Source organism: Pteropus medius, unplaced genomic scaffold (assembly GCF_902729225.1).
Source record: "Pteropus medius unplaced genomic scaffold, Ma_sr-lr_union100, whole genome shotgun sequence".
In the NCBI taxonomy this organism is placed as follows: domain Eukaryota; kingdom Metazoa; phylum Chordata; class Mammalia; order Chiroptera; family Pteropodidae; genus Pteropus; species Pteropus medius.
The window spans coordinates 6,298,270-6,312,439 of NW_024344437.1; the positions used below are offsets into that span (position 1 = coordinate 6,298,270).

Consider the following 14,170-nt stretch of genomic DNA (forward strand, 5'->3'; position numbering starts at 1 on the left):
CTTTTTATGCATTTTAATAAAGGGACTCAATTCGCAAACAAAACCATAAGCATTGTTGGCTATTTCTTTAATTGAAACCATTTAACTCATAATGTTTATGAAGGTGTGGTTTTCCAGTCCAGCCAGTGACAGTTTTCCTTTACTAAAAGATGATTTCTTTATGTAAACAGGAAACAGTTGTTGTTAAAGGTGGCTTATGCAAACAGGAGAATTTATTTTAATATGTTGTGGGTTTTTTTTTCATGTTCAAATACTTTATGCAAAAGGAAGGATTATATTGCATTAGTTCAGGATTTACTCAATGTTTTCTGTTATGCAGTTTCACCTGAGGCATTTTTGCCAATGCTACTTTCATGTAGTTTAGAAATATTTTTTATTGCAAGCACTGCTTATTATCTAATTTGAAGATATGTAACTAGAGGGGTTGAGATTCGAGTCCTACTGTGGAAGGCAGTTTTTGACTGTCTTCACAGAGGTATGGTACTTATTAAAAATAATTTTTCTTTGCAAATTTAAACAGCTGTGTTTTAGAAATGGTTTAGCACAAGTCTCTTAGAATAGACTGTGATGTTTGAGCCCTTCCCCCCCACACCCCATTCCCTGATGCTACAATCGTTCTGTTTGTATTTTAGGATAAACATTTTTGAATTGGGGGAAAAATATCTATGTTACAATATGCTTGTTGATTAACATTTCGAGAACACTGTATGACAGTGATTTTCCTAAGGCAAAGATGGTAGAGTCTACAACTCAGAGAAATAAAAGGAATTAGTCTCACAAAACCCTATCCTAGGTTAAGTTCTGTTAAAAGTTGTTCTGAAAATAATACAAAACGTAGAGATGCAACTTCACTTTTAAAATATTGCCTTCACCTCAATGCATGGTACGTTATCATGAGCTCTGTAAGTTCTTTTTTTTTAACCCATGAAAATGTCTTGTGACATCTACTCTATTCCCCAGGCCACGTGGCTTTACTGACTTTAGAACTTTTTTCCATAGTAAGCGCTAACTCCGGGGTAGTGTGTTAGTATTTTCTGGGACATTCATGGAAGTTATTTGTTTCTTTGACAGGAATGTCTTTTGACTCTGAGTACAGGCTGGATCTTGAATATGAAGTTAAGGACATACGGAGGCTTTTTATGCATTTGAAATTGCAATGTAAAGTGCCTTTCCTATCCAGAAGACTAGGCGGGAAATTAATTGAGACATGTAATAGTCATATGCTGTGTTTAATGTATTAATTTAATTTACTAGTTATGGCTCTAATAAATGAATCTAGGGTATGACTTTTAAAACCTAAGTGAGGAATTCTGCCAGCACTCATTCGATTCTCCTTTTTCACCTATTTCGGCCTCTGAATCCAAGCTTAACCCAGTCCCCTACAATTGGTCCCACCATTCAAAAATTAACACGACACGAATGAAAAACTGCAGGCATTTTAATATGTGATAAAGCCAAGTCCTTTTAAATCCGATGAATCAGTATTTAAAGTTATGCATTTAAAATTCTGGAAAAGGCCAGCATGCTCTGTGTTGACCACAGGTTGAATAAGAATACCCACCTTGAATAAATGTACACCTAATAAATAGACAGCTGCTTATGTGATAAGAGAGCCAGGAACAGTTAAACAGTTAAATACATTTTTCTCATTGGCAGCTGATTATTAAATGTTCATAGCCTTCTTAAAGTAAACTTCTAGCTGAAGGAAAAGAACAGTAAAGCAGTATGAACACAATTTCTTTTCATGATTTACTGGTTGAGCAGTGAGTTCATTCATCGCGTTTTATCTGTCTAAAATGTTTACATTTAAAAGTAAGATGTTTAAACAGTACTGGGTTATCTTCTAGTCCACACATCACAAAAAATGTACCTCTTAAACTGAAGTTTTAAAACGCATGTTTTAAAAAGAGAACAACCACCTATCAGCAATTAGAGAAGACAAAAGAACTTGCATATCCGAAGATGAAATGTTATATTAGTCGGCTTGGCTGGGTCTAATATGAGGAAATTCTAAAAGAATAGGGGCTACTTATACTGGAGAAGAACACTACAGACGTTGCAGAGAGTGATTTTGGAATCGATCCAGACTCGCTTCTAAGATAAAAATTTGAACAGCTGTGTTTTAGAAATGGTTTAGCACAAGTCTCTTAGAATAGACTGTGATGTTTGAGCCCTTCCCCCCCACCCCCCATTCCCTGATGCTACAATTGTTCTGTTTGTATTTTAAGATAAATGTTTTTGAATTGGGGGAAAAATATCTTTGTTACAATATGCTTGTTGATTGAACATTTCGAGAACACTGTATGACAATGATTTTCCTAAGGCAAAGATGGTAGAGTCTACAACTCAGAGAAATAAAAGGAATTAGTCTCACAAAACCCTATCTTAGGTTAAGTGCTGTTAAAAAAAAAAAAATCGAAGCCTGACAGCGAATGGCCCCCAATGTTTTTGAACTTTGAGGGAATTGAAGATATTGTATTTGGCAACAGAACGTTTTAGAGCCTGTAGAGTTTTAGTAGAAAATATTTCATGACTTGAAAAAAGGAAAATCATTCTCATTTTCTAGCCAACAACAACATATATATATATTTTTTATTACAGTATACCTTTGTGAGCGTCTTAGGCTACAGAAAGGGCGGCCAACTCTATGATGTAGGAAGAACAATTTTCAGAATAAAGTGAAATTGAAGGCTAAGATAACTAGAGGCTAGGGTTGTTCTGTTTGGAAATAGAAGTACACTAAATTTCTAATAAGTTTTTTCTCTTAGCATATGGGACTGACATTATTTTTAAGCCATTTATTATTATGTTCCACCATTAAAACGTAAAAGGCTATATGTATATAGTGCTGATTTTATAAATTGTAAGCTTGCCAGTTTACTTTAATGTTGATTTCTTTAAAAAGTCTTTCAGTTTATTGCATATTGGAAAAATGTATGAGTTGAATATAGCTTCATTACATAATGTTAATATAGTTTTACTAGAAAAACTCTTACCTGTTGCGTGCCCTGCATGTCGGATAATAAATCGAATAGCTTTTAAAGCATGGAAAAGTAAAGAAATTAAATAATTTATTGTGAAAAAAATTATCCAGATTATCGAAATTAGTTTAAGAGTCATATATTTGGGCCATTTATAAGATCAAAAATAAAGATCCTTCTCAGAAAGGTTACCGATTTGTTAAAATTAGAAAGGTGAATATGAGGTCTTCCTCCTTAGTGACAGTTGTCGATATTATAGCTCTTTATTCAAGAACTGGGGTCCTGTCCTAAGCTGTATTCTTCCACAGTGACTTATATTTCAATCTCAAGTTATAGGTGCACATATTTTTCACATATATTGTTTCAGTCCTTACGACAACCCTAAGAGGTAAAACATTATCCCTAATTGACGAATTTCTTCATTCATTCAGCATGTATTGGGCATGTTGGATAAGTTACAGTTCCAGAGCAAAATCCCAGTTCTTGTCATTAAGTCCTCAAACTCTAACCTCCAATGGCTTGGTTGGTGATAAAATGAAGGAAAGAAGCCCCGTGTGACAATAGGGAGTGGTAGACACTGGAAAGTATATGCTCTTCTGTGTAAGGGACAGCCAATGCCCAGCCTTGGCTCATGCAGGACTCATGGGGGCCAGATTCTCTAATTTTTCAAGAAAATTCTTCATTTTTAATATTGAAATCTTACTTTAAAAATTAAGTGTTTTGATGACCGAACTAAATAATGCTGCTGGCCAGATGTGTAACACGGGGGCCGCACAGAGAGAGAAGTCGCTGGATAATTATGCCGCGAGGTAGAGATAAGTCCAGGATGCTGCAGGAGCATAAAGGAGAGATGCCCATGCTACATTTAGGGAGATCCCAGAGGAACTTTGACAAATTGGGGGGCAGGCATGCTGATGGAGTTAGGGTATATAGGAAGGACCCAAGTCGAAAGCGGGAATGGCGGTTGAGGGAAGTGCAGGCTGAAGTAAGCCCTGTGATGTGGGACCCAGCATCTGCCAGGCCAGTGAGAGGTGCAGCCTGCACTCTCCCTCCTGGTCACTGCTGCCCCTGAGGCCCTGTGCCTTTGTCCCTTTGAGAGGGGACACATCCATGTAGTTCCCATTCATTTAAATGAGCAGGCTATGCAGCTTGATTTGATAGGCTGACGCTGTGCAGCTCAGCAGAATGTTTGCCGGCTCTGGGCTTAGGGCTCCTGACTCTTCCTTTCTGCTTGCCTGGTTCTCCTGATACCACCACCCTGTAGGACATTGTCGATAGTGAGGCAGAAATCCCACACTCCTAAAATACAGTAAACCAGGCATCATTAGGCTTTCCGTACGTGTTTTGCAAAAAATGATTGCTGGATCATTAATAGATGTTGTTTAGTCTGTATTTGGCAAAGGATGACAAGCCCAGTGGACCCATTTTACATAACGATAATTTGTATGTCTTTGATAAGTCATTTCCAAATAAATAGAACACTGGAGCATGTAAAAGCATTTTTCTATCTGGGCCAGACCCAGAATGCCCAGAAATTAAAACCAATTTCAATAAATACCTTTTTATCGCCTTATTTTTATTTTAAATATTATTACTTAAACACTTGTCATTTCATCAAATTTTCCTTCTTTTTATGAATGCCAAAGCATTTCTTAAGGTATTTCGGCTTAGTGCAAGAAATCCAAGGTCACCCTTGTAACACTCCACCAACTAAACTGTTCATGTCTAACTAAACCAGGCCGTGTGGATCAGTCAGGAAATGTAGTATTTGGTTACATAGTCTCATTTTTGTTGACCGGTTTTGTTGATGCAGCCCTATTATGCCAAAGGGAAGGGGCCGCCGGGTGCTGCGGCATAGTAGGATACAACCCCAGGTCACCCTGGCCGAACAGCCGACAGTTGGAGTCAGCAGGCGTGAATTTGATTCGGTTTCCACTGTTACTAGTACGTGCGTCCTTCGACCCACAGTTTTCTCTCCCACCATATGGGGGTAAACGTCTACTTTAGAGGGTAGTAGTAAGGGGGGGGAAGGGCCTTATTCTGAGGCCTTAACACAGCATTTGATATTAGTTCAAACTCTGGATCGCTTCTTAGTCTTCGCGTGCTTTCCCCAGGCCTGAGCATCTCAAAGTCTAAAACCATCTGAATGATGTCTCGCATTTGCCTAACAAAATCAAAGGACTGTCACACGCACTGGATCCTTTGATCCTCGATAATATCATTAACGATGACAGCCGTCCTTGCTGACACTTATAGAGCACTTCTGATGAGCCAGAAATAGTTTATATGAATTAACTCTCCTGTAAGTGCCTGACAGCTGTTAAAATCAATTGCTCCTCATAGCCATCCCAGGAGGTAGGTACTGTCACTGTGCCCGATTTAGAGACGAGGAGACTGAAACCTGGGTTAAGTCTCTCATCCAAGTTCACACAGTAGATAAGTGGTCTCAAGAACGACAGCAACAATAACAGTGTCAACAACCATCATTCCGCGTTCATTCTGTTCTAGGTACTAGGCTAAGTGCTTCATACGCATTATCTCAGCTAATCCTCACCACACCCCTAGGAGATAGAAGGTTCTATTTTTAGCTTTATAGATAGGTAGTTTCAAAGTGACATTGCTAAGAAATGGAACCAAAATTCTGGGTGCTCTGGTTGCCATTTTTCCCTGACAGTTCCTGATGAAACCCAGGCTGTTATTACCCATATTGGGTAACCCTGGACTTAGATCACCCTGACTGCTGTCAGGACAATCTACCCCACCTAAATTGTTTCCCAGCCTCTTGGTATAAAAAGCGAGGATAAAAGGGAAGTCACAGAGAAGAGAAGTGACATATTTCACTGGCACATTTCAGTTCCCCATGTAAGAAATCTCCTGTAAAGAACTGCTTGCATTCTTTTAAATGGATTAGGATTTTTAAAAATACATCATTGTATTATTTAATGCTTCGAAGATGTAATAAGATAGTGTGTGCATATATATGTATGAAATAGAATGTTTATTCTGTTTGCCACAGAGGAATTAGGTCTGTCACGTACAATCAAATCTCACTTGTTTTCTACACTATATTCTTTATTGTCTTATGCTGCTTCGTTCACTTAATTAATTTGCAAACATTCATTGAGCACCTTTATCCGGTGTGGTCTCTATTTTAAAGGAGCATACAATCTGATGAGTAAAACTGACACCGAAATAAGCGTGATTGCTGTGCAATATGACACATACTGCACGTGGATGTCGAAGGGGCCGCAGGGGACACAGGAAGCGACTCCCTCCCCGGCGCTTAGCTGTGGACAACAGCCAGCAGGTGACAGTGGAGCTGGCTCTTGGAGAGATTCAGTAGGAGAAAAGCTCTGCAGACCGCAGCGACAGGCTGTGCCTGTGGGCAAGGTCCCGGGCGGTCGGGAAATATGAGCGTGGCCGTGTGGCTGAGCTGGATGGGCAGTGAGAGCAGTGACCAGTGGTGGGACTGGCAGGCCGTTGGGTGAGACTGCAGAGGGCACAGGGGCCAAGCTAATGAGTCAAGGGGATCATTTGTGGGGGCAAACCTACCTCTTCCACTGGAGATTTAGGCAGGCCAATGCTGTTTTTATATTTCTCATTCAAACTGTTCAATTTTAGTACGTGTGTTGAGGGAATAATACAAGTTAGCACATAGGATATAGTTCCCTTAATTTTTCTACCCTATCATCTTAAAAACTCTTCGTGATGCAAAAATCATAGTTACTTTATTTAATTTTCTCCTTTTTTTTGATCATGTTTATGTGATTTTTATCTTATCATCTCTTTTAATTTCTAAATTTTCAGGGGAAAAGACCATGTCAGTTACCTTTGGCCCCGAGAGCATTATACATATATTTTTTCATTTTAATGAAGTATTTTGACTGTAAAGAAATTTTAGGAAAAGGAGGGGAAAACTTCATCCAGAATGCCACAATCTGAACCTAACCATTGATAACGCTTTGACATAAAATAAGTGTATCTTACGAAGTCAAAATCCTATCGCCATGACTTCTAACTAGATGTGCATTTCAATGATCGCCTTTACAAGAAGATGCTACAGTATTTGTCTGTTCCTCAGTCAGGATCCCACTAGAGTATTCTGTCCAAACTAGTTGCTCAATTATGGTACGCACTGACTCTGTCAAGCTTGTTTTTCTCATATTTTGTGTGAATGCTTTGGTATTTATATCCTCTTTTCCATATCAGTTTAATTCCATGTAGATGTCTTTTTACTTTTAAAAATTAGCACCTTTAAAAAATTTTAGGACCACATCAAGAAATAACATGAAGCATACCTTTCACAGAGCTGTGATTTTTATCTTCTGACCCCGATCCTGTGTCTACACAAGCAACGAGTTGCACAGTTGGGTCACTGCCGGATGATTTTGAGATATCCAAGGGAGAAAAAAAAAAGTTATGACCGAGAAGCTGGAAAAACAATAAAAGCTGTTTGAAGTCACTAAAATTGGATCATTCATTCAACAAACATAAAAATTATTATTTATTGCCCTTATAACTGGACCCGCTCAGGCAGCTACAATGACCGTCTGGGTCGACCAGCTCCAGGCTGTGTTCGGGCGCTCTCCTGGCTGGCCGCTCGGCTAGCAGTGGCCACAGCGGCCCTCCCAGCTCTTCTTCCTCTGTTGTTATGGTTATTGTTTTTCTTGAGCTCTCTGGCCCACAGTTCTGGTTCTCTGGTCTGGTTTCTTTCTAAGTAGTCAGATTATCTGCTCTGGGTCTGTTAGTTTTGGAAGATTCAACTCTAAAGGGAAATTGAACCCATGTTTCTCTACCTGATAGGTGAAGCCACCAGATAAGTCTTCAGAAAGAAAGAAAAGAAAAACTCTTGTCATTACGTGGATCCGTACAAAACAACCAGATTTGTTTCTATATTTTAGATCATTTCCGGTGAAGATAAAGAGGCTTGGATGTTCTTTTATTGAAATGTCAGATTAGTGTCTCCAATTTTATCACCTGTAAATGATTTTCAGATGTTTTTAAATGAGTACTTATTTTTCTGCTCATGTATAGTTTGCACTGAACTGGTTTGGGGAAGAACTCACAAATGCCAGATGTTAGCTGCATCCGCTTCTTGGTGGAGCTGAAGGTCCATGATGCAAGCAGATCGTCCTGTAGGGTGTATGTGACACAGGGACACTGGAGCCACCCCACCTGTCTCTGAGTAGCAGTGTAACCTTGGGCAAGTGACCCAGCTCTCTTTGAGCTTCACTTTCCCCATCTCTAAAATGGGGATAGCCCTAGTATCGACCTTCTAGAGTAGCTGTGAGGATGAAATGCGTCAACATGCTGAGAATAGTATCTGGCACGTAGTACTTAGCAGGTGTTAATTGTTATTTTATCACTTTTATTATCCTGTTGGCACGGAACCATATGAATGGAAGGTTTAGTAGTCACTGTTTGAATGTAATTCTCCACTGGGTGAAGTACATTGAACACGTTAGAGCCTTGGGCAGAAAATAAAGGCCTGGAAATTCAAAGCCAGTGGGAGTTTTGCCTGTGGTATTCAGGTAGACAAAGCATTACCTCTCATAACCTAAATTATAAAGATTACATATTATATGCCTATTGTGTGTTTTTTAAAAGTCATTCCTTTTAAAACCTAAGTACTGTTACCCAGTATATGTATGCAAATAGTAAACATTATATAGTAAATACCGAGCACAGTCACTAATTGTTATTAATGTTAACTGTATCTTTTTACCTTTTAGGAATCTTCAACAATAAATACATTTAATAAGAGCAATGGCTTTAAAAGTGCTATTAGAACAAGAGAAAACATTTTTCACCGTTGTAGTTTTACTAGCCTATTTGGTAAGTCAACTCTACTTTCATAAATGTAGTGAAAGAATTCATCTAAGTAGTACCAAAACTATTTTCTATGTCTAATTCCATATTTCAAATTTCTTCTTTCAAATTTCATTTTATAATTGTTACATTTAATTAATAAGTCAAAGATTGCTGCCGATTCTGGATGTTTGTAATAATCGTTGGAATTATTTTATTTAAATTTAGATGTAGTCATAAAATCACAGCATTATTCACAGCCCCGGGACTGTTATCATTACATTGGGTTCACAGGCAAACACACAGCCCATCCTAGATCCTAACGAGACCGTCAGGTCTGATTTGGAGCCCACGACGGACACAGTTTGTGAAGTATTTAGAACTGATTTTTAAAAGTGCTGTTATTTTTTATATAGTTACTTATATCCTCGGTTCCAAAAAGCATTAAGGACGGATGGAAAATTCTCATGTTTGAAAGCTTGACACAAAAGGTCTATGAAAGCGTTCAAAAGCATTGAAACTTTCTTAGTTTGAAGATATAATCATGATCTACATCCATGAAAAGAATTACTTGCTCTGAATTATTTACCCAGCCTTCTTGGAAGACAAAGTGAGAGGAAATGGGGTCCAGTTGGAGTCTGAGATTCAGGCAGATGTAAGGAAAACTTCCTTTCTTTCCACTGAGGTCGTTAGGCATCGGAATGAATGTCTAGGAGGGAGGTCAGGGAATGGTTTCCTCAAAGCCATTGAGTCTCTGGGGTGGGAGGGGATCTGCCTCCCCTCAGACTGTTAGTCAGGGGAGTTAGAGAGGCTGGAAAAGATCCTCCGACCTTTAGCCCCACATCCTGTTCTAGTCCTGAACCCCACCTTGAACTCTCCCTCCTGCTTGCTCTAGAAGTTCAGGCTTTGATTTCAGGTGAGGACGCTGGCAGACGTCATTACACATGCTCTCGCTTCAAGGCTGGGGAGTTTGTACTGAATAATTGCTTATTATTATAACCATCAAAAACAATCTCCTCTGCACTTGTGTGTGACAGGCATTATCCGTAATGACAGTCTCTGTCCCCATAGTGCTTCCGGCCTTCAGCTTTCATTTAGGAAAACAAAATTATAGGCAGGAATGTCGTCGAGGGCTTTCCTGCCAATGATAAAAGGTTGCACGGGATTTTGTCGCCAGTCTGAGATTCCATTAATTCTAACATCTTTTACAAAATACTGTGAAGAAGCAGGTAAAGACCCTTTTGTAGGATGATAGTTTGTCAGGTGAACTTACCGTTTTTAGATAAAATAAGAAAAAAAAAAGGCTATATTTTGGGAAATGACTTACAACCTTTGTTTTTGCCAAAATAGATCATCTTCCCATTGAAGTCCTATGCTGTGAACCAAAACATATTGTTAGGTCCCGCTTAAGTGGTTAAATAATAATCCGTAAGAATTAAGTTTATATTTACGTAGCACGTACACTTTGGAGAGTTCAGAGAGTTTGGCCGCTTTCGTCATTTTCATCATCATCAAGAATTTTACCGATCTCACAATTGTCAGAATTTTTTTGAAAGACGATCTCTAAATAAATGCAGTTCCACTGAAAAAGGTTAGAACTTTTATATCAAAAGTGGGTGGGAGATATGTCTGAAGGGTAGTAGCAAAGTTCCTGTAGCTGTGATTTATTTCATATACTTATTTATTCAATTCATTTTCCTTGAATGTGCTTATATTTCTCAATGATCAAAAGTAGAGTTTTGAAATCAGAATTTTTCAGCTTGCAAAAGGACCTTGGGTCTCCGCATGACTGTTCTTTTATACATTCCCTTACTTATAGAAAACGACTTAGGAAGACGGAGATGATTCCAAGACCCCAGGAGACCTCATTCAGGGAATGCGGAGAAGAATCAGGCTCACCTGATTTGTTCCACTGACTGATTCAAAAAGTGCTTTTTCTTCCTCAGATGAAAATTAAACTGGTCTCACTCCGAATTAATGTTTACATTCAGTGATTGATGTGAATAATACTGATGATATTATTTCTTTCTTGCAAAAAACGTAATCAACTTACGTGGAGATAACGTTTCGTCAAACTTTTTTTGCAGGCATGTGAAGTGCTTTGTGAAACCGGGGACTGTAGACAGCAAGAATTCAGGGATCGGTCTGGAAATTGCGTCCTCTGCAAGCAATGTGGGCCAGGCATGGAGTTGTCCAAGGTATGGTAAGCATGGTAAAGCCGTAGATCTGTGCGTTTTAAATTCATTCTTTTAAGTTAAATTCTTCTAGTTAATTACTGGTCAAGATTTGGTCACCATGACAGAGTTCTTGGTTCATACATCCCTTTAGCTAAATATGGCACAATTCTCTTTTCAGTACTTTTGATTCATGTGTCTTACTTAGATCAAGGAAATAAGTTCTAATAACCAGAACTCAAAAAATGTCATCGTTTTATGTAATTTAGTCTTTATCGTATTTCATTGAAAGAATAGAATTATTAAGATTTATTTGCATTCATTGGAAAGAATTGGTATTCTCCTGAAGATTTAAAAACAAAGCATTCGTGTCAGAAAACGGTCATGCTACCGTTTACTGGGCCATCTTTTTCTCAGAATGAGTGTTGCCTTCACTTGTCAAGTAGAGGCTGACGGAGCCTTTGGTGATGCTGGCCCGATGTGGCACTTCTTCTCCAAACTAGGGTTTCGAACATTCCTTTGACGGCACAAGTGTTATCAACCTCCCCATGTCGAGCATGTGGTACTCCCAGGAAGCATTTTTAAATGTGTTCATTTTAGCCACTGTCTGTTCAGAAAAAGTGTGCCCCAGCATATTTCCGAGTCTCACATATTCTTGGGGCCCTTCTTTTCCACGAGTGTGTTCAGAGCTATATATCCATTTGCTTTATTTTCTGATCTATTAAAGATGTTACTAGTTGTGGAGAATTGATGTATCATATTTTTTTTTTGTTCTAAGCAAAGCATCAAAGTCTTCCTGTTAGAAAAGGAACAGAAGCGTTTTCTCTTTATTTAAAGTGACTCATGAATGAGAAGTCCTCTTCCCCTACAGACTGCCATTATTTAAAGTTGAGTCTTGGCATTCATAGATTTTTGATCTATGATCAACAAACAGCAGGAAACAGGGATTTCTGCATCCCACGAGTAATTCCCAATGATGGCCTCTCCGGTTGTTGTGTTGGATAAGTGGTGGCTTTCAGTATCCTGGGCTTTCCGTCTGGATTGACACTGTCTGACCTGCGAACTCTGAGTGATGTCTAGTTAACTGTAGCCTCCCAGGTATTTTTAAACCTGGATTGTAGTTACATGCCTTTTGAGATGTAGGCTTTGCTCTAGTGGGTGTGTAAAGATTCTTTATAGAAGACGTGCATATCTAGGATCAGTGAACAAAGCAGCTAGAAGTGTGATGCTGCCCAAGAGGAAAACAGGTGATGATGTCCGTACCCCTCGAAAGTTTTTCTTTTCCCAAATCTCTGTCAAAATATGAATGAAGCTGTACAGATGCCGAGATGAGCAAATCATTTCTAAGAAACAGTTCCCTAACCTTGATCCTTTGAATCCAGAGAATATAACCTCCAAATAATTTCTAGAGAATCAGAGGATGAAAGTCCTGTCAGCTTTAATATTTTTTTTATTTAAAAAAAGCTAACTGCTGAGATCAACAGATAACAATTTCCATATTTCATAATGTCCCATGGATATCCGGAAGAAATATTTTTCTCTAGATAGCAATTTTCCCTCAGCGTTGAAATAGCTGTCACATTGTATATGGCCAAAGAGAAGCAATTCAAATAAGTCTCCTTTGTGTACTTATTTTATTTACTTTTCATGTAAAAAAAGGACCTGGACAAATTGAATGAGAAAGAATAAAAGTAAAGGTAATGATGTCACTGAAATATTAGATTCCTAGGATCCACTCAGATACGCGAATGTGACAAATGTATACAATGTCCTCATGCGCCCTGCAGTGGCCACCCTGACGGCAGGTGACCTGCTCATTTGGCTTTCATCCTTACTGTGTCTAACCCTTTCCCCTCTTAGGAAAAAAAAAATGCAGCCGGCTGCATTTTAATTTGATTTAATTTTAGTGTTAATTTGATTTTAATTTAATTTTAGTGTTAATTTGATTTTACATAAACACGCTCTTTGAGGCCAAAGCGAATCTGACTGGTTTTCAGTGTGAAAATAAAATGTAGAAACTGTTCTTGGAGTTATTTCTAAACAGAACTTGTCTCTAATCCTGATGATCACGTACACATAAATCAGATTCATCAAATGAATCTTCGGCTGACAACTGTTCAAGAACGATGTTCACATCCCGCGTAGGAATACTGTGTTTTCTAGGATTTGACATTTTCGGCCATTGAGAATGACTATATTTTGTAAATGGAGACACCACTACTAAAAACAGGATGCTGTAAATAGAATGATGTCATTTGTTTCCAAAGACTCTCGATCTACTAGAGTGATGCAGAAATACTAATAAAAGCGAGGTGTTTCGCGGCAAACTTTGGGGGTGAGGTGAGGACCGTAATCCATGAGTTATCTCGGGGCAAACACAGCCGCCAGCGCCGCCAGCGAGTTTCCTCAGGACAGATGGGAAATCTAAACAGAGGACTCAGCTCCTAGCAGACACAGGGTGTAACCTGGCGAAAGGCGTGAATGAATGAGTCAACCTCATATCGTGTAGGGGGAGAAAAAGGGGCAATTAAATCTAGTAACATAAAAGTTAATGGATTTGTTTGTGTGTGTGTTATAAATAATATATTTCACCAAGTCTGTTATCTTGGTTGTAGCTCTTAGTAAATAAAATTAACAACTGAACCTTGTGCATGCACTAAGATGCACAGCCTAAGAGAGAGGCAAAGGAATCAAATGTGCCGATGGAAATATAAATGCATTTTTATTTCCCAGTTAACTAATTAAGGCAAAGAGCTTGAGTTTTTCATTAGCAATTACTTTGGGGCTAGAAATTTCTAAACCGTCCTCTCATAAATTTGCAGTTTCTTCTTTTCAGACTGCCTTTATTAAATTTTTAGCAATAACATGTATCTTTCACAGGAAAGAAAAGTAAGTTTTGAATATATTAAAATCAGACAAATCACTTAAATTAACAAATATCTTTAACTGGTCAATCGTCATTTCCATGCTTTACAAATCAAGGGAAAATTTACCCTTTTGCCTAAGACTAAACTTGTTTTAATTAAAGATAACTACATTTATAAATCATTTACTTTGACTCGGAATACTAAATGTATTCTAATAACATATATCATTCCTCTACTCCCTATTTAAGACATACTGGAACGTGGTTTGTGTTACTGAGGAACTGGATCACTTCTTTCATTTCATTTTAACTAATTAAATTTAAGTTTCACCACATGAGGT

General features: G+C 38.4%; 1 protein-coding gene across 2 annotated transcripts in view; it reads left to right on the plus strand.

Annotated features, from left to right (window-relative positions):
* The window catches only part of TNFRSF19 (TNF receptor superfamily member 19), an 82,748-nt gene that overhangs the window by 9,615 nt on the left and 58,963 nt on the right, over nucleotides 1-14,170 (plus strand). For both annotated transcript variants that reach the window (XM_039873045.1, XM_039873044.1), the window contains exons 2-3: nucleotides 8,714-8,816; nucleotides 10,877-10,987. In XM_039873045.1, coding sequence (XP_039728979.1) covers nucleotides 8,748-8,816; nucleotides 10,877-10,987 — 180 coding nt within the window. In that variant the 5' untranslated portion in view covers nucleotides 8,714-8,747. The remainder of the gene's footprint in view (nucleotides 1-8,713; nucleotides 8,817-10,876; nucleotides 10,988-14,170) is intronic.